Consider the following 23,652-nt stretch of genomic DNA (forward strand, 5'->3'; position numbering starts at 1 on the left):
AGGAACATGGTATGTTGGATGCAGGGTCCACTGAGGGATCAAGTAATATGGTATGTTGGATGCAGGGTCCACTGAGGGATCAAGTAATATGGTATGTTGGATGCAGGGACCACTGAGGGATCAAGTAACATGGTATGTTGGATGCAGGGTCCACTGAGGGATCAAGTAACATGGTATGTTTGATGCAGGGTCCACTGAGGGATCTAGGAACACGAACACGTTGACCCAGAGTTATTTGAATCATATTGAGATGGATTCACAATAACCACTTGGGAGAGAAGGTTGGGATCCCCATAGTAGAGAGTAGAGAACAACCTTGAGAAGTAAAAGTCTATCCAAATGTGCTTCAGTCCCCCCACCCCACCAAGGCTCTCCAGTAAAGGGGGTAGTTTGTCATTTAGCCCAGACCCAACCTCCCAACCAATTTGTTTATTCATTCACCCATCTATTTAAATCTACACCTCGATACAAGGTCTACGGCTTTGTCCCGAGTGGCATTCAATTCCCTACTTTTGTCCGGAGCCCTATGGAACCTGGTCAATAGTAGTGCACTATATAGAGTATAGATTGCCATTTGGGACAGACACAACATCAATGAATAGAACATGAGAAGGTGCTCTCTTTCAGCACTTAGCTGACCAATGACCATTGATTATACAAGACAGTGATGTTGTGTGGGTTTGTAAGTCTCCTTATTATACAGGACAGTAATGGATTTACCGTCACATGGGAAGGTGACCTATTGCTTACGTCCTACAAGATAGCAAGGCCAAATAGAGAGGGAGAGATAAATGCCATGTATATGGAGGTAGAGTTCATTAGTTTGACTCGTTAGTCACCTTGGTAAAGACAATGGATACGTCCCAAATGGCACCTTATTCCCTTTATAGTGGACTACTACCCATGGGCTCTGGTCAAAAGTAGTGCACTACATAGGCAATAGGGTGCCATTTGGAACCATGCATAGTTAGTGGTCACAGTGCAGCAATGTAATATAGTTCATGACGGGGGGAGTTTCCTATGCAGAAAAACCCTGCGACCCCAGTCTTTATGTTGGTATATATCTATCCTTCATTTGGACAGACTGAAACAGGAGCAGAGGAGGCTGGAGAGGGGAGGATGGCTCATAATAATGGCTGGAGTGAATGGAATGATTCCATTTATTCCATTTCAGCCATTACTGTGAGCTCATTCTCTAATTTAAAGTGCCACCAGCCACCACTGAACACGGGTATATTTTCAGTCGGACCAAACTAAGCAATACTTCAGTAGCTCGCAGACAATTGTGATCTTTATTAGTTCTCTCTAATAGAATCTGTGGAGTGACAAATTGAATGCTGCGGATGCACACAGAGATGTCAATAAAATCAATTTTTAGAAGAAGGATTGTGTTTCCCTGGTCGTAATTGATAATGACTACATGACAGCAGGATTGAAACCGTAGCCCATTTAATCAACGGGTCTTGTCTCTGAGGAGGAAGGGAGGAAGGTAAGAGCTATTGATGCAAGGACTGTCCATCCATGTTATCAAATATATAGTTTTAACCATGGGCTCTATTCCATCCGTGTCATCAAATATATAGTTTTAACCATGGGCTCTATTCCATCCGTGTCATCAAATATATAGTTTTAACCATGGGCTCTATTCCATCCGTGCCATCAAATATATAGTTTTAACCATGGGCTCTAATTCCATCCGTGTCATCAAATATATAGTTTTAACCATGGGCTCTATTCCATCCGTCTCATCAAATATATAGTTTTAACCATGTGCTCTATTCCATCCGTCTCATCAAATATATAGTTTTAACCATGGGCTCTATTCCATCCGTGCCATCAAATATATAGTTTTAACCATGGGCTCTATTCCATCCGTGTCATCAAATATATAGTTTTAACCATGGGCTCTATTCCATCCGTCTCATCAAATATATAGTTTTAACCATGGACTCTATTCCATCCGTCTCATCAAATATATAGTTTTAACCATGGGCTCTATTCCATCCGTCTCATCAAATATATAGTTTTAACCATGGGCTCTATTCCATCCGTCTCATCAAATATATAGTTTTAACCATGGGCTCTATTCCATCCGTGCCATCAAATATATAGTTTTAACCATGGGCTCTATTCCATCCGTGTCATCAAATATATAGTTTTAACCATGGGCTCTATTCCATCCGTGTCATCAAATATATAGTTTTAACCATGGGCTCTATTCCATCCGTCTCATCAAATATATAGTTTTAACCATGGGCTCTATTCCATCCATGTCATCAAATATATAATTTTAACCATGGGCTCTATTCCATCCGTCTCATCAAATATATAGTTTTAACCATGGGCTCTATTCCATCCGTCTCATCAAATATATAGTTTTAACCATGGGCTCTATTCCATCCGTCTCATCAAATATATAGTTTTAACCATGGGCTCTATTCCATCCGTGTCATCAAATATATAGTTTTAACCATGGGCTCTATTCCATCCGTCTCATCAAATATATAGTTTTAACCATGGGCTCTATTCCATCCGTCTCATCAAATATATAGTTTTAACCATGGGCTCTATTCCATCCGTCTCATCAAATATATAGTTTTAACCATGGGCTCTATTCCATCCATCTCATCAAATATATAGTTTTAACCATGGGCTCTATTCCATCCGTGTCATCAAATATATAGTTTTAACCATGGGCTCTATTCCATCCGTGTCATCAAATATATAATTTTAACCATGGGCTCTATTCCATCCATGTCATCAAATATATAATTTTAACCATGGGCTCTATTCCATCCGTCTCATCAAATATATAGTTTTAACCATGGGCTCTATTCCATCCGTCTCATCAAATATATAGTTTTAACCATGGGCTCTATTCCATCCGTCTCATCAAATATATAGTTTTAACCATGGGCTCTATTCCATCCGTGTCATCAAATATATAGTTTTAACCATGGGCTCTATTCCATCCGTCTCATCAAATATATAGTTTTAACCATGGGCTCTATTCCATCCGTCTCATCAAATATATAGTTTTAACCATGGGCTCTATTCCATCCGTCTCATCAAATATATAGTTTTAACCATGGGCTCTATTCCATCCGTCTCATCAAATATATAGTTTTAACCATGGGCTCTATTCCATCCGTGCCATCAAATATATAGTTTTAACCATGGGCTCTATTCCATCCGTGTCATCAAATATATAATTTTAACCATGGGCTCTATTCCATCCGTCTCATCAAATATATAGTTTTAACCATGGGCTCTATTCCATCCATGTCATCAAATATATAATTTTAACCATGGGCTCTATTCCATCCGTCTCATCAAATATATAGTTTTAACCATGGGCTCTATTCCATCCGTCTCATCAAATATATAGTTTTAACCATGGGCTCTATTCCATCCGTCTCATCAAATATATAGTTTTAACCATGGGCTCTATTCCATCCGTGTCATCAAATATATAGTTTTAACCATGGGCTCTATTCCATCCGTCTCATCAAATATATAGTTTTAACCATGGGCTCTATTCCATCCGTCTCATCAAATATATAGTTTTAACCATGGGCTCTATTCCATCCGTCTCATCAAATATATAGTTTTAACCATGGGCTCTATTCCATCCATCTCATCAAATATATAGTTTTAACCATGGGCTCTATTCCATCCGTGTCATCAAATATATAGTTTTAACCATGGGCTCTATTCCATCCGTGTCATCAAATATATAATTTTAACCATGGGCTCTATTCCATCCATGTCATCAAATATATAATTTTAACCATGGGCTCTATTCCATCCGTCTCATCAAATATATAGTTTTAACCATGGGCTCTATTCCATCCGTCTCATCAAATATATAGTTTTAACCATGGGCTCTATTCCATCCGTCTCATCAAATATATAGTTTTAACCATGGGCTCTATTCCATCCGTGTCATCAAATATATAGTTTTAACCATGGGCTCTATTCCATCCGTCTCATCAAATATATAGTTTTAACCATGGGCTCTATTCCATCCGTCTCATCAAATATATAGTTTTAACCATGGGCTCTATTCCATCCGTCTCATCAAATATATAGTTTTAACCATGGGCTCTATTCCATCCGTCTCATCAAATATATAGTTTTAACCATGGGCTCTATTCCATCCGTGCCATCAAATATATAGTTTTAACCATGGGCTCTATTCCATCCGTGTCATCAAATATATAATTTTAACCATGGGCTCTATTCCATCCGTGTCGCGGACGTTCAGCATTTCAGCGTGATGGAAATGTAAGGGCAACGTTCCCACGTTTGTGGAGACTGCATTCACAGGTAAACACTGCATAATGGGAATGAACCTTTACATTTCTATCACACAATCTGGAATACTTCAGTGACACAGATTGAATAGAGCCCCATGTTTTAAGGCTATACAGTGTTTGTTTATATTTACCCTTTTTTTTAGGGGGGGGTCAGTTTTAATATTGCAGATAGATTGTGGATTCCATCAATATAATTGTCTGCATCATGTCCAATCCTCCATATATTTTTTTGTAAATATATATATTATTTTCTCCTAAACCTACCACACCTCCCTTAACTAGAGTAAACTAATGGACAACAACACTTAGACTTTTACTTCCATACTACATTTTACAGACACAGTATATTTTACATGAGTTATTGTTTGTTTGTTCTTAGTCCCATCCGTCATCTATATTTGCATTGTTTACAAACATTGGAGTTAAACAAGCTTATATTTTTGGTTCTGATGGTGTACGACAGTTGAACTAAGCTCATTAGGCATTTCTAAACTATATTCTTTAAGAATCAATGGGCATATATCATTCATTTATAAGTCCAAAGATGGATGTAGTAACTAAGGATGCTAGTTTTAAATACTCGTATAAGACAGGGTTAACACAGGTCCCCTGCAGCCAGACACTATTAGTGTAATTACTGTAGAGAGCTGAACACACAGCCTTAGGCCTGCCATCCACCGTCCTGGGAGGATAGAGGAGAGAGAGAGAGAGGGAGTGGGGGAGAGAGAGAGAGAGCGAGGGAATTAAGAGCATAGAGGAAGGATATAGATCAGAGCGAGAAAGGAGATAGATTGAGGAGACAGACCGAAGAGAGAGCAAGTGGGAGAAAGAGAGACATAACGAGAGAGAGAGAAGGCAGTCATGCTGTGCACCACGGATGTCTGCCGTTATCATTGGCCTGCTGTAGCCTGCAGACCCGGCCTACTGTAGCCTGCAGACCCGGCCTACTGTAGCCTGCAGACCCGGCCTACTGTAGCCTGCAGACCCGGCCCACTGTAGCCTGCAGACCCGGCCCACTGTAGCCTGCAGACCCGGCCCACTGTAGCCTGCAGACCCGGCCTACTGTAGCCTGCAGACCCGGCCCACTGTAGCCTGCAGACCCGGCCCTCTGTAGCCTGCAGACCCGGCCCTCTGTAGCCTGCAGACCCGGCCTACTGTAGCCTGCAGACCTGGCCTACTGTAGCCTGCAGACCCGGCCTACTGTAGCCTGCAGACCCGGCCCACTGTAGCCTGCAGACCCGGCCTACTGTAGCCTGCAGACCCGGCCCACTGTAGCCTGCAGACCCGGCCTACTGTAGCCTGCAGACCCTGCCTACTGTGTGTGCCCACTCCACAGTGTGTCCCCTGGCACTGAAAGTCTGGTGGCTGTGCCCTCTCTCCCACGTTCCCCCTGTTTTCCTCTCTTCCGCACGATCTCCCCTTCTCTCGTCTGCCTGCTGATTCAAGGTCTGGAATTTCTCCAGAGAGTCCTATCCCTGGCTCCTCTCCTCCGTCCTCCACCATAACAGTCCCATGCATCACTCATTCATTCTTGTCTTCTTGCCTCCACATCCCCTGTTCCCAGCCCCTCTTCCATTAATGAAGCTATTTTAGTGATACAGCAGCAACAACACGGTCTGCGTCAGGCTACTGGAATAGAAAAAGAGAGGGAGTGAGATGAACAGCATATGGAGGGAGAGAGAGCGACTTACAGAGAGAGATATAAGTGCTGTGTGTTTGTCTGTCATCATATAGCAGTGTACCTTTGGGAGTCCTTGAGAGCTGGGTAGGACAAGAAGGTGGTCTTTCTCCCTCTGTCTTTCTCTCTCTTGGCTAGCTGACAGCTTGTCTATTAGTGCCACCAGACTGCTGAGGGACAGTGCTGAGCTATCAGGAAGTATTTGCTCACACACACACAACTGCATGGTCACTTTGTCTAACACACACACACACACACACACACACTGACACACCGAGCCCCCCATCTTGAATGCTATTGTGCTGATGCACATCAATCCCTATCTAACCCTAACAGTGTTAATGTCTACTACTCCTGTGAGACAGAGTTGTTGACCCAAATTCATCAGTACATCAGAGTGGGGCTCCCCCCCCCCCGTCAGGAGAAATGTGATCACCAATCAACGTGTGGTTATGAGATGAGGCGTCACGCTTTATTTAAAGCACCTCATTACCATACTAAGTGAATGTGTCAGTTCCGGTTGCTTTGCCTGCTGCAATAGTATGTTTGTGACACACAATACGCTGTGTATTACTGCTGTAGTACACAGAAACTGAAACACGCACACACACACACACTACATCCTTTTCTCGCCGCAGAAAATGTTTACTCCTCCTCAGGAACACCAGGGTGTTTAACAACACGCTGCTCAATTGGCTTCCTGAACACGTGTGTGTGTGTGTGTGTGTGTGTGTGTGTGTGTGTGTGTGTGTGTGTGTGTGTGTGTGTGTGTGTGTGTGTGTGTGTGTGTGTGTGTGTGTGTGTGTGTGTGTGTGTGTGTGTGTGTGTGTGTGTGTGTGTGTGTGTTGGCTTCCTGAGCAAAACCATAAATTATAGGCTTTGCTTTATAGACTTCCTGTTGCTAGGTTAGTTTAATTGCCAACTGGAGACACATACACGCACACAAACAGGCACACACAGAGCTACTAAACACTAATTATAACTGTTACATCCCACCACTGCTAGTGGGTTTTTAATTCACTTTAGTAGTTGTATGGCACACGCCTTTTGATCTAAGCACCCCCCACCCGTCTCTCTCTCTCTCTCTCTCTCTCTCTCTCTCTCTCTCTCTCTCTCTCTCTCTCTCTCTCTCTCTCGCGGTCAGTGTGTATCAATAGGAAACAGTCTTAGTGTGTGTGTGTGATTTCAGGTGTGTGTGTGTGCTTACCTACATGAGCGTGTCAGTGTCTTAGTAGCTAAATCATCCAGCTTTAACATATAGAATGTGATTATCCCGGTAGCTGCAGGGGAAATCTAATCCTCTGCTTATCAGGGGATTTTGATTTCTCTGCAATACTGCTTTTTTAAGACATCACCTGTATGAGGCAGAGCATCCCGTGTCAGTGAGTTTGGAATTGAATTTTGGAATTGAATGAATGCGCTGTATCTCCCTCCCCCCCTCTTTCTCTCTCTCTCTCTCTCTCTCTCTCTCTCTCTCTCTCTCTCTCTCTCTCTCTCTCTCTCTCTCTCTCTCTCTCTCTCTCTCTCTCTCTCTCTCTCTCTCTCTCTCTCTCTCTCTCTCGCACACACTCACACACGGTGGGTGACATATTCTGTAGCCTACTGCTGCTGCTAGGTGGCATTAAGCTTCTCTACATAGACAAGAAGGGCCAGGCAGGAATATCCCCCTGACCAATTACCAATTACAGGAGGACTTCTCTCTGCACAGCCAAGACCAGTCTCGCTGACTAAGGTATTAATTAGACACTGAAACACAAACGCATGCACACACACATAGGAACACACACACCCAAGCTCACACATGCACGCACACACACGCAAAAACAAGAAATGGCTTTTGTCTTTTGAACTCAGAGGCACGGTAATGATATAATTGCCCACCTCAGCTCTGGCACTGGGTCTATGCTGAGTACTGTAGGTGCCACCAGCCCACCTGTGTGTGTGTGTGTGTGTGTGTTTGTGTGTTGCTCTAAGCTGGGTAGGGGCCACCCAGACCTGTACTGCATTGTGGCACCTACTCAGCATAGACCCAGAGCCAGAGCGCACATAACCCACCGGAGCTACGAAACACTAATTAGAACTGTTACATCCCACCATCATTAGTGTGTTTATAATTGAGTGCTGCGCGTACAGCAGGAATTCACTTTAGTACTTGAGTGGCAAACGCCTTTTGATCTGAGCACAACGACCCCCCCCCCCTTTGTGTTTCAATAACAAGTAGTCAGTGTGTGTGTGTGCTTGCAGGTAGAGTATATGTGAGCTTCTGCACTTGACAGTGTTTCAGTAGTGAAACAGCCTGAGTAGCTAAATCATCCAGCTTTAACATGTGGAGAGATTCTCTTAACGTGGAGAGATTGTCTCTTAACGTGGAGAGATTGTCTCTTAACGTGGAGAGATTGTCTCTTAACATGGAGAGATTATCTCTTAACATCGAGAGATTGTCTCTTAACATGGAGAGATTATCTCTTAACATGGAGAGATTGTCTCTTAACATGGAGAGATTGTCTCTTAACATGGAGAGATTGTCTCTTAACGTGGAGAGATTGTCTCTTAACATGGAGAGATTGTCTCTTAACGTGGAGAGATTGTCTCTTAACATGGAGAGATTGTCTCTTAACGTGGAGAGATTGTCTCTTAACGTGGAGAGATTGTCTCTTAACATCGAGAGATTGTCTCTTAACATGGAGAGATTGTCTCTTAACATGGAGAGATTGTCTCTTAACGTGGAGAGATTGTCTCTTAACGTGGAGAGATTGTCTCTTAACATGGAGAGATTGTCTCTTAACGTGGAGAGATTGTCTCTTAACGTGGAGAGATTGTCTCTTAACGTGGAGAGATTGTCTCTTGACGTGGAGAGATTGTCTCTTAACGTGGAGAGATTGTCTCTTAACATGGAGAGATTGTCTCTTAACGTGGAGAGATTGTCTCTTAACATGGAGAGATTGTCTCTTAACGTGGAGAGATTGTCTCTTAACATGGAGAGATTGTCTCTTAACGTGGAGAGATTGTCTCTTAACATGGAGAGATTGTCTCTTAACGTGGAGAGATTGTCTCTTAACGTGGAGAGATTGTCTCTTAACGTGGAGAGATTGTCTCTTAACGTGGAGAGATTGTCTCTTAACGTGGAGAGATTGTCTCTTGACGTGGAGAGATTGTCTCTTAACATGGAGAGATTGTCTCTTAACGTGGAGAGATTGTCTCTTAACGTGGAGAGATTGTCTCTTAACGTGGAGAGATTGTCTCTTGACGTGGAGAGATTGTCTCTTGACGTGGAGAGATTGTCTCTTGACGTGGAGAGATTATCTCTTAACGTGGAGAGATTGTCTCTTGACGTGGAGAGATTATCTCTTAACGTGGAGAGATTAACATGGAGAGATTATCTCTTAACGTGGAGAGATTGTCTCTTAACGTGGAGAGATTGTCTCTTAACGTGGAGAGATTGTCTCTTAACGTGGAGAGATTGTCTCTTGACGTGGAGAGATTATCTCTTAACGTGGAGAGATTGTCTCTTGACGTGGAGAGATTATCTCTTAACGTGGAGAGATTAACATGGAGAGATTATCTCTTAACGTGGAGAGATTATCTCTTAACGTGGAGAGATTATCTCTTAACGTGGAGAGATTATCTCTTAACGTGGAGAGATTGTCTCTTAACATGGAGAGATTAACGTGGAGAGATTATCTCTTAACATGGAGAGATTATCTCTTAACGTGGAGAGATTGTCTCTTAATGTGGAGAGATAATCTCTTAACATGGAGAGATTAACGTGGAGAGATTGTCTCTTAACGTGGAGAGATTATCTCTTAACGTGGGGAGATTGTCTCTTAACATGGAGAGATTAACGTGGAGAGATTATCTCTTAACGTGGAGAGATTGTCTCTTAATGTGGAGAGATTAACGTGGAGAGATTGTCTCTTAACGTGGAGAGATTGTCTCTTAACGTGGAGAGATTGTCTCTTAACATGGAGAGATTGTCTCTTAACGTGGAGAGATTGTCTCTTAACGTGGAGAGATTGTCTCTTAACGTGGAGAGATTGTCTCTTAACGTGGAGAGATTATCTCTTAACGTGGAGAGATTGTCTCTTAACGTGGAGAGATTGTCTCTTAACGTGGAGAGATTGTCTCTTAACGTGGAGAGATTGTCTCTTAACGTGGAGAGATTGTCTCTTAACGTGGAGAGATTATCTCTTAACGTGGAGAGATTGTCTCTTAACGTGGAGAGATTGTCTCTTAACGTGGAGAGATTGTCTCTCTCTTAACGTGGAGAGATTGTCTCTTAACGTGGAGAGATTGTCTCTTAACGTGGAGAGATTGTCTCTTAACGTGGAGAGATTGTCTCTTAACGTGGAGAGATTAACGTGGAGAGATTGTCTCTTAACGTGGAGAGATTAACGTGGAGAGATTGTCTCTTAACGTGGAGAGATTGTCTCTTAACGTGGAGAGATTATCTCTGTAGCTGCAGGGGATTTGGATTCCTCAACAACACTGCTTCTTTTAAGACATCACCTTTTTTGGGGGCAGAGCATCCCATGTTATTGAGTCTTTTGGAATTGAATTTGTGAGGTTTCTCTCTCTCTCTCACTGGTTGAGATGTACTGTAGCCTACAGCTGTTGCCATTAAGCTGCTCTGCACAGACACAAAGGCCAGGCAGGCATGTCCCACTGACCAATGACCTGTACTGTACTCTCTGCACGGTCAATACTAGCGTAGCTGACTAAGGTATTACACACGTTCTCGCACAGAAACACAAACATACATTTTAGTAGAAGCTCTTATCTAGACCAATTTACAGGTGTGAGATCATACATTTTTCATACTGGTTCCACGTGGGTATGGAACCCACAATCCTGGCGTTGCAAGCGACATGCTATACCAACTGAGCCGCATGGGACCTGGGTTGATGGCACTGAGTCAGTTGGACCAGCACGGGGTGCATGCTGGGTAGGTGCCACCAGCCCAGCCCTCTAATGCATTTCTCATGATAGCTTCAGCTAATCTGACTGAGTTTCAAGCAGAGTTCATCCCCATAGCCCTGATAACACACACACACACACACAGTCACACACACACGTGCGCGCACACACACACACGGAAATAGACTAACTTTGCAGAGCCCTTCGAAAGAATGTAGTTTATTATCAGTAGCTGCTGAATTACACTCACTGTGCTGTAAGTGGTGCTGGTTTGTGTACTGTTTCTAATCAGGTTAAGTTCCACATGATTTTCTTCTCTGCGTGAAGCTGTCATGACTAAAATGCAGGTATTTCTGTACTGAGCTCATATTTCATGGGAATGCAAATGTTCTTGTTCATCATCCCTTTTTGAAAAACATGTTGGCTGTCATGGTTTGGCTTGTCAAGAATTGTGGTTGTACACTCAAATGGCACCCTATTCCCAGTAGTGCACTTTGTAGGGAATAGGGTGCCATTTGGGACGCAGGTACTGTATCTAATTAGGCATGTGGCAGATCAGATAGCGAATACCCATCAGACAGTCTGTCAGAGCAGCATGCCAAGTCAGGTGACCTCAACCCCTGCTAACTCTCTCTTTAACTTCTATCGTCTTTCTGTCCAGATCTTTCTCTTCTTCATCTCGTCTTCATCACCTTCTCCTTTACATGTTCTCCTTTCTCTCCACTCCTCCTACGTCACTGTTTCCCCATTCTAGTCATCTCTATCATCTCTGTCATCTCTCTTTCTCTATTTCCTCTTCCTGTATCTCCCTCTGCCCTTGTCTGTCCAGCCGCCTGTTTGATTTTTTTCTACCCCTCTCCTTCCTCCCTACAGCTTCACCTCTCCTTCTCTCCATCTCTCTCTCCCTCTCCCCAGTCTGTTCGTCCGTCTGTCTGTCTGCTCTCTGTTCGGCCCTCCTTTCACTCTCTCTCTCTCTCTCTCTCTCTCTCTCTCTCTCTCTCTCTCTCTCTCTCTCTCTCTCTCTCTCTCTCTCTCTCTCTCTCTCTCTCTCTCTCTCTCTCTCTCTCTCTCTCTCTCTCTCTCTCTCTCTCTCTCTCTCTTCCCTCCACTCTTAATTCCCCCTCTCTTTCTTTCTTCCTTTCTTTCTTTCTTTCTTTCTTTCTTTCTTTCTTTCTTTCTTTCTTTCTTTCTTTCTTTCTTTCTCTCTCCTCCCCTGTCTCTCTCTCTCTCTCTCTCTCTTTCCCCCACTCTTAATTACCTCTCTTTATTTCTCTCTCTCCTCCCCTGTCTCTCTATCTGTCTGACGTGTCTTTTGTTCTGTCTTGATAGGAGATGATGACCAGTCTGATAAGCGAGACCCCAGATCACCCTATTCCTTTTCTCATCAATCACCTGCAGACCAAGCAAGGCAGCCCCGGCAAGCTGCACAGGACACTGTCGGGCTCCGCCGCACTGTGGGCCCAGAGCTCTGCAGGTAGGAACACACACACACAGACCCACACGCAGATGCTCACATAATGTGCTATATTATAAGTACATGCATATGCACACAATCACGCACACATGTACCACACATACATTGCATTCGGAACGTATTCAGTCTCTTTCACTTGTTCCCCATTTTGTTATGTTACGGCCTTATTCTAAAATTGATGAAATCATTTCCCCTCCTTATCAATCTACACACACTACCCCATAATGACAAGAAAAACACGTTTTTAGAAATGTTTGCAAATGTATAAAAAACTGAAATATCACATTGACATACAGGACCAGTCAATGCATGTGATGCATCACTCTCCTTCTTGGTCAAATAGCCCTTATACAACCTGGAGGTGTATTTTGGGTCATTGTCCTGTTGATAAACACATGGAAGTCTATCACTTCAGAATGCTGTGGTAGCCATGCTGGTTAAGTGTGCCTTGAATTCTAAATAAATCACTGACAGTGTCAACAGCAAAGCACCCCCACACCTCCTCCTCCATGTTTCACGGTGGGAACCACACGTCGGGAGATAATCCGTTTACCTACTCTACGTCTCACAAAGACACAGCGGTTGGAACCAAAAAGCTCAAATTTGGACTCATCAGACCAAAGGAGTTCTTTACATATCTTTCTGGATTGACTGACCTTCATGCCTTAAAGTAATGATGGATTGTCATTTCTCTTTGCTTATTTGAGCTGTTCTTGCCATAATATGGATTGATATTGTACCAAATAGGGCTATCTTCTGTTTACCACCTCTACCTTGTCATAACACAACTGATTGTCTCAAAAGCATTAAGAAGGCAAGAAATTCCACAAATTAACTTTTAACCTCTTCAACCTATGGGGGCGCTATTTCATTATTGGATAAAAAAAACGTGCCCATTTTAAGCGCAATATTTTGTCACAAAAATATTCTTGACTATGCATATAATTGACAGCTTTGGAAAGAAAACACTCTGACGTTTCCAAAACTGCAAAGATATTATCTGTGCGTGCCCCAGAACTGATGCTACAGGCGAAACCAAGATGAAACTTCAAACAGGAAATGAGCAGGATTTTTGACGCTCTGTTTTTCATTGACTCCTTATATGGCTGTGAAAGCGCCACGAATTAGCCTGGCCTTTCTGTCGTTTCTCCAAGTTGTCTGCAGCATTGTGACGTATTTGTAGGCATATCATTGGAATATTGGCCATAAGAGACTACATTTACCACGTGTCCGCCCGTTTTCCTTTGTTGAAATTGCTGCGTAATCTCCAAGCTGCTCGCATTCATCCATGTGATTGAGACAGAGAGGAGACTTCCAGGAATGATATATCATGAAGAGATATGTGAAAAACACCTTGAGGATTGATTCTAAACAACGTTTACCATGTTTCAGTCGATATTATGGAGTTAATGTGGAAGAAAGTTTGGCGTTTGGATGAATGAATTTTCGTTTTTTTTGGTAGCCAAACATGACGCAGAAAACGGACCGATTTCTCCTGCACAAATAATCTTTCAGGAAAAACTGAACATTTGCTATCTAACTGAGAGTCTCCTCATAGAAAACATCCGAAGTTCTTCAAAGGTAAATTATTTTATTTGAATGGTTTTCTGGTTTTTGTGAAAATGTTGCCTGCTGAATGCTAACGCTAAATGCTAACGCTAAATGCTAACGCTAAATGCTAACGCTAAATGCTAAATGCTAACGCTAGCTATCAATACTGTTATACAAATGCTTGTTTTGCTATGGTTGAGAAGCATATTTTTGAAAATCTGAGATGACAGTGTTGTTAACAAAAGGCTAAGCTTGAGAGCTAGTATATTGATTTCATTTCATTTGCGATTTTCATGAATAGTTAACGTTGTGTTATGCTAATGAGCTTGCTGATAGATTTACACAATCCTGGATCCATTTTTTTTCTTAGCTAAACGTGACACAAAAAATGGAGCGATTTCTCCTAAACAAATAATCTTTCAGGAAAAACTGAACATTTGCTATCTAACTGAGAGTCTCCTCATTGAAAACATCAGAAGTTCTTCAAAGGTAAAAGATTTTATTTGAATGGTTTTCTGGTTTTTGTGAAAATGTTGCCTGCTGAATGCTAATGCTAAATGCTATGCTAACTATCAATGCTGTTACACAAATGCTTGTTTTGCTATGGTTGAGAAGCATATTTTTGAAAATCTGAGATGACAGTGTTGTTAACAAAAGGGTAAGCTTGAGAGCTAGCATATTGATTTCATTTAATTTGCGATTTTCATGAATAGTTAACGTTGCGTTATGGTAATGGGCTTGAGGCTGTAGTCACGGTCCCGGATCCTGGATGGCCCGACGCAAGAAGTTAACTTCATTTTGTGTGTCACGTTTAGCTAAGAAAAAACAATGCATCCTGGATTGTGTAAATCTATCAGCAAGCTCATTAGCATAACACAACGTTAACTAGCGTTAACTCTCAATCACATGGATGAATGCGAGCAGCTTGGAGATTACGCAACAATTTCAACAAAGGACACCGGGAGGACACTTGGTAAATGTAGTCTCTTATGGCCAATCTTCCAATGATATGCCTACAAATACGTCACAATGCTGCAGACAACTTGGAGAAATGATAGAAAGGGCAGGCTAATTCGTGGCGCTTTCACAGCCATATAATAAGGAGACAATGAAAAACAGAGCGTCAAAAATCCTGCTCATTTCCTGTTTGAAGTTTCATCTTGGTTTCGCCTGTAGCATCAGTTCTGGGGCACTCACAGATAATATCTTGGCAGTTTTGGAAACGCCAGAGTGTTTTCTTTCCAAAGCTGCCAATTATATGCATAGTCGAGCATCTTTTCGTGACAAAATATTGTGCTTAAAACGGGCACCTTTTTTAATCCAATAATGACATAGCGCCCCCATAGGTTGAAGAGGTTAACAAGGCCCACCTGTTAATTGAAATGCATTCCAGGTGACTACCTCATGAAGCTAGTTGAGAGAATGCCAAGAGAGTGCAAAGCTGTCATCAGGTGAAAAGGGTGGCTACTTTGAAGAATCTCAAATATAAAATATATTTTAATTTATTTCATACTTTTTTGGTTACTACATGATTCCATATGTGTTATTTCAGAGTTTTGATGTCTTCACTATTATTCTACAAGGTAGAAAATAGTAAAAATAAAGAAAAACCCTTGAATGAGTAGATGTGTCCAAACCTTTGACTGGTACTGTGAGTATCCCTTTACTCAGTACTTTGTTGAAGCACCTTTGGCAGCGATTACAGCCTTGAGTCTTCTTGGGTATGACGTTACAAGCTTGACACACCTGTATTTGAGGAGTTCTTACACATTCTTCTCTGCAGATCCTCTCAAGTTCTGCCATATTGGATGGGGAGCGTCGCTGCACAGCTATTTACAGGTCTCTCCAGAGATATTAGATCTGGTTTAAGTCCGGCCTCTGGCTGGGCCATTCAAGCCACTCCTGCGTTGTGTTGTCTGTGTGCTTAGGGTTGTTGTCCTGTTGGAAGGTGAACCTTTACCCCAGTCTGAGGTCCTGAGCGCTCTGGAGCAGGTTTTAATCAAGGATCTCTCTGTACTTTGCTTTGTTCATCTCCTCCCAGGAGAGAGTAAAGGACGCCGTGACTTCAGGAGTTATGAGAAGCCCTGGCAGATCCATCCTAAGAAACCCAAGAAGTCTAAGAGTGATCTGGCTGTGTCTAACATCTCCCCTCCCTCACCAGAGTCCAAGTCCCGTGAGTGTATCTGCATTTGAACGCTGTGTATCTGTGAGAGCCTCTGTATCTCCCTTCTCTAGTCCAACAGACTGTAGTAGAGGTTCGGATAGGAACCGTTCACCCTTTACGTTGATACCTGCTGTACCCTAAGCATTCACCTCATTGCTTTCAGTCTTCCCTTTTATACACCAATATAACCTTTAACAGTCCTGTCAGTACCTCTGTCATTACAAATTGATGTCGGGAACCTCACGGCAGCAGATGTAGCAGGTGCCAATCCTGCCAGTCTTTTCTGTACAAAGTCCACCGACAGTAATACAAACACCAGGAAGCTTCTTTGCTTTCGGGGTGTGACAGACAGACACATCAGGTCTTAGTGAAGGTGGTGTCACGGCACAGCGCTTACAATATCCACTGAACTCCAGCAAGCTGAACTGCAGGTTTGAGTAGAAACCGTTCGTCCATTTCGTTGATACCTGTTGTACCCCAATTATTCACCTCATTAGTTTCAATCTCCCCTTTTAATTGGATGTAATTTCCCATTAAATTAGTCATGGTTAACTGTGCTAGAGCCAGATGGGTACACTACCGGAGGGTCTATAGCACAGACAACTGGGGGAATGGAATCTGAACGAGAGAGAGAGAGAGATGGGTCAGAGAGAAATAAAGATGGAGAGAGAGAGAGAGAGACACCTCAATAATTCAGTATTGCTCTCTGTCTCTGCCAGTCCCAGGCTATTTCAGGCTGTGGTCAGACCATTGCTCAGGAGGAAATGAATGTGAGGATCTGTCTCTATCTCTGTGTCTGTGTGTCTACCCTGGTGGCCCTGATTGCGAAGCTTTTCCAATATCACACACTACACCTTAACTGGCAGCAAAGAGACAGAGCTGTGCTCCTCTCAAAGCTGCACCAGAATATAATGGGAGATATTTTTGAAACATCTATTGGCGGTCCCAGCCAAGTCATGAAACAGACCCTGAGTGTACAAAACATTATGAACACCTGCCTTTTTTTCTCTCCCAAGGACGGATTGACCAGGTGAAAGCTAAGATCCCTCATTGACGTCACCTGTTAAATCCACTTCAATCAGTGGAGATGAAGGGGAGGAGACATGTTAAAGAAGTATTTTTAAGACTTGAGACGATTGAGACATGGATTGTGTGTGCGTGCCATTCTGAGAGTGGATGGGCAAGACAAAAGATTGAAGTGCCTTTGAGTTAGGGGGGGGGTGGGGTCTGTAAAATGTATACAGGTTCAGAACTTTTGTGAAATAGCACAGTTACAAATATGGCAAGTCAAACAGGATGGACATCAGAAATAGAGGAAGGCGAGGACAAAAACCAACATAATATAACTATTGTAAAATACAGCGTGTCTGTAAAATGTATATAGTATGTATAAACTGGAAGTAGAAGCCTCAGTGTTGTTGTCCATTAGTTTACTCCAATTAGGGGATGGGTGGAAGGGTTGGGGGAAATAAAGGAAAATATATTTAAAAAAGATAGGTATATTTATATATGTATGTATGTGTATTTGTATGTATATGTTTGTGTTGATATATGTATATGTGTATATATGTTAAGGGTGTGTACTGGAGGCGAAGTCAGGTGCAGGAGAGCGGAGTGTAGTGAACAGGCGCACTTTTTATTCCCAAACACGGAACATAGACAAAAAGAATGGCGCGTAACAATACCCACATAACATAAATACAATTTCACACAAAGACATGGAGGGGAACAGAGGACTAAATACATAGTGTGATTAGGGAATGAAAACCAGGTGTGTATGGAACAAGACAAAACAAATGGGAATATGAAAAATGGTGCGGCGATGGCTCGAAAGCCGGTGACGTCGATCGCCGAACGCCACCCGAACAAGGAGAGGAGCCGACTTCGGCGGAAGTCGTGACAGTATATGTACAGTCGTGGCCAAAGGTTTTGAGAATGACACAAATATTAATTTTCACAAAGTCTGCTGCCTCAGTTTGTATGATGGCAATTTTCATATACTCTAGAATGTTATGAAGAGTGATCAGATGAATGAACTTTGCCATGAAATGAACTGAATCCCCAGGGCTACATTGCAGTCCTGCCACCTCCGTCAGCCATGGTTACCTGCAAGGAAACACGTGCCGTCATCATTGCTTTGCACAAAAAGGGCTCCACAGGCAAGGATATTGCTGCCAGTAAGATTGCACCTAAATCAACCATTTATTGGATCATGAAGAACGCTTCAGGGCGCCCAAGAAAGTCCAGCAAGCGCCAGGACCGTCTCCTAAAGTTGATTCAGCTGCGGGATCGAGCCAACACCAGTACAGAGCTTGCTCAGGAATGGCAGCAGGCAGGTGTGAGTGCATCTGCACTCACAGTGAGGCGTAGACTTTTGAAGGATGGCCTGGTGACAAGAAGGGCAGCAAAGAAGCCACTTCTCTCCAGGAAAAACATCAGGGACAGGGATTGGACTGGACGATTGGACGATTCATGTGTGGGGTTGCTTCTCAGCCAATGGTACCAACACATCCTCCGAGAGCAACGTCTCCCAACCATCCAGGAACAGTTTGGTGACGAACAATTCCTTTTCCAGCATGATGGAGCACCTTGCCATAAGACAAAAGTGATAACTAAAGTGGCTCGGGGAACAAAACATGGATATTTTGGGTCCATGGCCAGGAAAATCCCCAGACCTTAATCCCATTGAGAATTTGTGATCAATCCTCAAGAGGCGGGTGGATACATAAAATCCCACAAATTCCAAGCATTGATTATGCAAGAATGGGCTGCCATCAGTCAGGGTGTGGCCCAGAAGTCAATTGACAGCATGCCAGGGCCGATTGAATGGGCTGCCATCAGTCAGGGTGTGGCCCAGAAGTCAATTGACAGCATGCCAGGGCCAATTGAATGGGCTGCCATCAGTCAGGGTGTGGCCCAGAAGTCAATTGACAGCATGCCAGGGCCGATTGAATGGGCTGCCATCAGTCAGGGTGTGGCCCAGAAGTCAATTGACAGCATGCCAGGGCCGATTGAATGGGCTGCCATCAGTCAGGGTGTGGCCCAGAAGTCAATTGACAGCATGCCAGGGCCGATTGAATGGGCTGCCATCAGTCAGGATGTGGCCCAGAAGGTAATTTACAGCATGCCGGGGCGGATTGCAGAGGGCTTGAAAAAGAAGGGTAACACTGCAAATATGGACTCTTTGCATCAACTTCATGTAATTGTCAATAAAAGCATTTGACACTTATGAAATGTGTAACGGTTTTCTTGAGTCGAAGGAGAGGCGGACCAAAACGCAGCGTGGTTACTATTCATGGTTCTTTAAATAAAGAAACTACACATGAACAAACTAACAAAACAAGAAATGTGAAAACCCAAAACAGCCCTATCTGGTGCAAACACAGAGACAGGAACAAACACCCACAAACACACAGTGAAACCCAGGCTACCTAAGTATGATTCTCAATCAGAGACAACTAATGACCCCTGCCTCTGATTGAGAACCATACTAGGCCGAAACATAGAAATACCCAAATCATAGAACAACAAACATAGACTGCCCACCCCAACTCACGCTCTGACCATACTAAATAATGACAAAACAAATGAAATAAAGGTCAGAACGTGACAAAATGCTTGTAATTATACTTCAGTATTCCATAGTAACATCTGACAAAAATATCTAAAGACACTGAAGCACTGAATAATTGTGTCATTCTCAAAACTTTTGACCATGACTGTAAATATTTAAATATATATATATTTACCCCAAAAACATATGGGGAATTGGAAATGATTCAGACAACTACATTGCTGGAAGCAACAATCTATCCGAAAATATTAAAGTTGACCCACCCCTTAAAACAAAGACAGTGAGCAAGAGAGAGAGAGTTCGAGGAGGAGGGTGGAAACTGTTTAGTCTTATATGAACCTTGATCATGTGATATCCTGTATGACAGAAAATGAAACTTAAAAGCAGACCCTCTTTCGTTTGCATAATGACACACCCTTGTCATAACTTTCTCAATAACTGTTCTAAAGAAATCTGTTGAATCACTCTTATCTTCCCCGTACCCTGAGATCAACATCACCTAGACAACATTAAGTAAGTACTTTATCCATCTAATCGTGATCATACTTCATAAGTGTCATAAGTTTGACATTTTGGTTTCAATTTTTCAACTCTGCATTTTGGTTATTTTTGGAATCTGTAGATGAGCAATTTGTTTAGGATGTCCTTTGCCTTGACTATTTTAAATCCTCTCTGTAAGTGTGCATATGATCAAAGAGTAGGTCACCAACAAAGAAGCGAAACAATTGAATGAATGCATACCATGACATTTTCATGTAATCATTTTGCACCGTACGGTTTTTGTTTATAATGTTGTGAAAAGAATGGAGGTTTGTTACTGTCACCCATAGAAGTTAAGCTACTTATGTAGGATTTCAGCAGGAAAATAATCCTGCAGCAATGGGAAATTTGAATTATTACGTGGATTATAATAATTGGACAATTTTGTAGGTGTCGATAAATGTTTTGTTAGGGGAAATCTAGTCTGAAATGTCAGTGGACATTACAAACTTTAGATGGCGTTTTAAAACTCAAATACACTACAAGTTTACATTTTCTGCGGTGAAGGAAAATTCTCAGCAACAAAGAAGTTATTAAATGAAATCAAAATGTTGTGTGAACAGACCTTTGATGGGGGAGATGCTCAAGGTAAAAAAAAAGCCACACTCACTCATTACACATTGTAGGGTAAACAAGTTAGAACCACAGATGAAAGGGAGGAAGTAAAATTATCTTTGCTAGAACCACTACTGTGGTGGTCTGGATCAGCTGATCATCCCAAATGTAGATGAATCAGCTAGTTAGTTATGCTTCCAAAACAAGTTAACTAGTCTTTACTTGATTTAAATCTGTTCTGCTACGGACAGTCAAACTGCAGTTGCCCCTTTTCCTGTCCCTGATCCTGAGACGAGACATGCTAGCAACCCTAAGTAACCAACTACTGGCAGTATTCATTTCAAACTCACCACCCAGCGCTGTAGATCACTTGTCCATGCAGGTTGAAGGGCGGGGAGGGGATTTTTTACAAGATTCATGAGTTCATGAGAATATCTAGTTTAATGGGCAATTTGTTACAATTTAAAGTGACAAGAGAGAAAATAAATTAGTTTAAAAAACACCATCAATCAAAAGGGCACTGTTTTAATAGTAGGGGCAAAAGGCAGGTTCTCCAGTACCCCTAGGACTTTATCTGAGCATGTGCCTGACTGGCCATATCATTGGGGTGTAGTAGATCTCTCACATCACTGACAGTCCTGTCTTCATTACAGCGGCATTTACACAACCATGTGGGCAGAAGATGACTTCACTCTTCCCTCTGGGGTAGTGCGACTGGGCCTATCTGAAGCACAAGATGGCTATACCTACATCATGTACCACGGCACAACTCAGCAGGCAGCAAATCAAATCCTGTACACTGGTTTTCGGCAGTCTGCTGGTGGTATGTTGGGGCGTGGAGTTTACCTCAGCCGAGACCTGGAGAAGGCAAGCAGGTACCCCCTGGTGCTTCTTGAAAATCAGAGGGTTGTCATCCGAGTCAAAGTCAATGTGGGCAAGGTGAAAAGAATTGACAATCAGTATCATGCTCTGCGGACAACCTGGCATGAGAACGGTTACGACACCGCCTGGGTTCCTCCTAACTGTGGTATGGTGAAGAGTGGTCTAGAAGAGGACTGTGTCTGGGATCCAAAACGCATCACTGTCTTAGATTTCATCCAGCCTAAAATACAACAGCCCCAGGGTCCTTCACGCTGGTGTGTAATAATATGAAGAGAAAATACAGTGAATGTATTTCAACAGTATGTCATTTAGACTCATTGACTAAAACAACAGCTGATTTTGACCAATAAATTGTTACAACAATAAACTGTCATCTCTTGTTATGTCATTGATCAACATTCCATTCTCATGACTTTTCCTATGTCATGACAGAGAGAACATTTACAAGAAAACGAAACTACAGTAGCTTGCCTTTTCTCCTGACTGCAGGGTGAGTTCTAAGAGCTCAAGATAAAAGCAGATAATCTATATATTAATATACTGTAGGTACAATGATTATGGGTGAATCACTCTATTCATTTCAACAAACAACAAAACAATTAACATTTTGTGAATATAATAGTTGTATCTATTGCTTATTTTGAGCAATATTTTTTCTCTCCATAGAAAGACAAGTAGTGTGTGTTAGTTATGTATGTTGTGGATTAGAGTTTGCTGCATGGTAACCGTGCACTTCAAAACAAGTTAGAAAGCATGACCATTACGCCACCACAATCTCATCTTTTATAATAATATTTCATAGCTTCATCGCCCAGGTAATAAAGGCATCAACATACGGTTTACATACATGTCTACTGTTTATTCAACATTCTGTTAACATACAGTACATGTGTCATATGTCATTCCCCGTTTGTTTCTAGTCTTTCTCTGCTACTGTTACAGTTGGCCATTATAATGGATAGAAGAAGAAGATAAAAATAGATAGAGAGGAAGGAAGGAAGGAAGGAAGGAAAGGGAGGAGAGGAAAGAACAGCAAAGACTAAACATGCCTCTGCTAACTTGTGTGTGTTAAGACACCATGTGACTCATGCAGTAAATTCATTTACACTAAATAACAACAGATAAAATCCTCCTATTCTTCCTCAAAACAAACTGTCAAAAAGGTAGATTACGTACCTGTGTACTCGCCAGTGTTGCTCATACTGTAGAATACTTCTAGTAATCCAGTATATTTCAGTCATGAAACATACTGTACATGAAACATGCATAACACATGGTATCTCTGTATCTTTGTAGAACACATCTAGTACTGTACTTTACACAGATGGCTGATGAAATTCAAAGTAGTCATCCATACAGAAGTAATTTTCAGAGATGCAACGCAGTACAAATCAAATCTAATTGTATTTGTCACATGCGCCGAATACAACAGGTAGACCTTACAGTGAAATGCTTACTTACAAGCCCTTAACCAACAATGCTTTAAGAAGTTTTAAGAAAAATAAGTGTAAAAAATAGAAAATAAAAGTACAAAATAATTCAACGGCAGCAGTAAAATAAAATAGCAAGGCTTTATACAGGGGGTACCGGTACAGAGTCAATGTGGAGGCTATATACAGGGGGTACCGGTACAGAGTCAATGTGGAGGCTATATACAGGGGGTACGGGTACAGAGTCAATGTGGAGGCTATATACAGGGGGTACCGGTACAGAGTCAATGTGGAGGCTATATACAGGGGGTACCGGTACAGAGTCAATGTGGAGGCTATATACAGGGGGTACCGGTACAGAGTCAATGTGGAGGCTATATACAGGGGGTACCGGTACAGAGTCAATGTGGAGGCTATATACAGGGGGTACCGGTACAGAGTCAATGTGGAGGCTATATACAGGGGGTACCGGTACAGAGTCAATGTGGAGGCTATATACAGGGGGTACCGGTACAGAGTCAATGTGGAGGCTATATACAGGGGTACCGGTACAGAATCAATGTGGAGGCTA

General features: G+C 42.4%; 1 protein-coding gene and 1 long non-coding RNA gene across 3 annotated transcripts in view; both read left to right on the plus strand.

The window, feature by feature from the left end:
* The window catches only part of LOC124039703 (uncharacterized protein C8orf34 homolog), a 198,383-nt gene that overhangs the window by 35,555 nt on the left and 139,176 nt on the right, over positions 1-23,652 (plus strand). For both annotated transcript variants that reach the window (XM_046355955.1, XM_046355956.1), the window contains exons 2-3: positions 12,241-12,385; positions 15,978-16,109. In XM_046355955.1, the coding sequence (XP_046211911.1) occupies positions 12,241-12,385; positions 15,978-16,109 (277 nt within the window). The remainder of the gene's footprint in view (positions 1-12,240; positions 12,386-15,977; positions 16,110-23,652) is intronic.
* Positions 19,728-22,024, plus strand: LOC124039705. Its single transcript, XR_006839624.1, has 2 exons — positions 19,728-20,187; positions 21,423-22,024. It is a non-coding gene; the product is annotated as an uncharacterized LOC124039705 (long non-coding RNA).

Source organism: Oncorhynchus gorbuscha, linkage group LG07 (genome assembly GCF_021184085.1).
Source record: "Oncorhynchus gorbuscha isolate QuinsamMale2020 ecotype Even-year linkage group LG07, OgorEven_v1.0, whole genome shotgun sequence".
Taxonomy (NCBI): domain Eukaryota; kingdom Metazoa; phylum Chordata; class Actinopteri; order Salmoniformes; family Salmonidae; genus Oncorhynchus; species Oncorhynchus gorbuscha.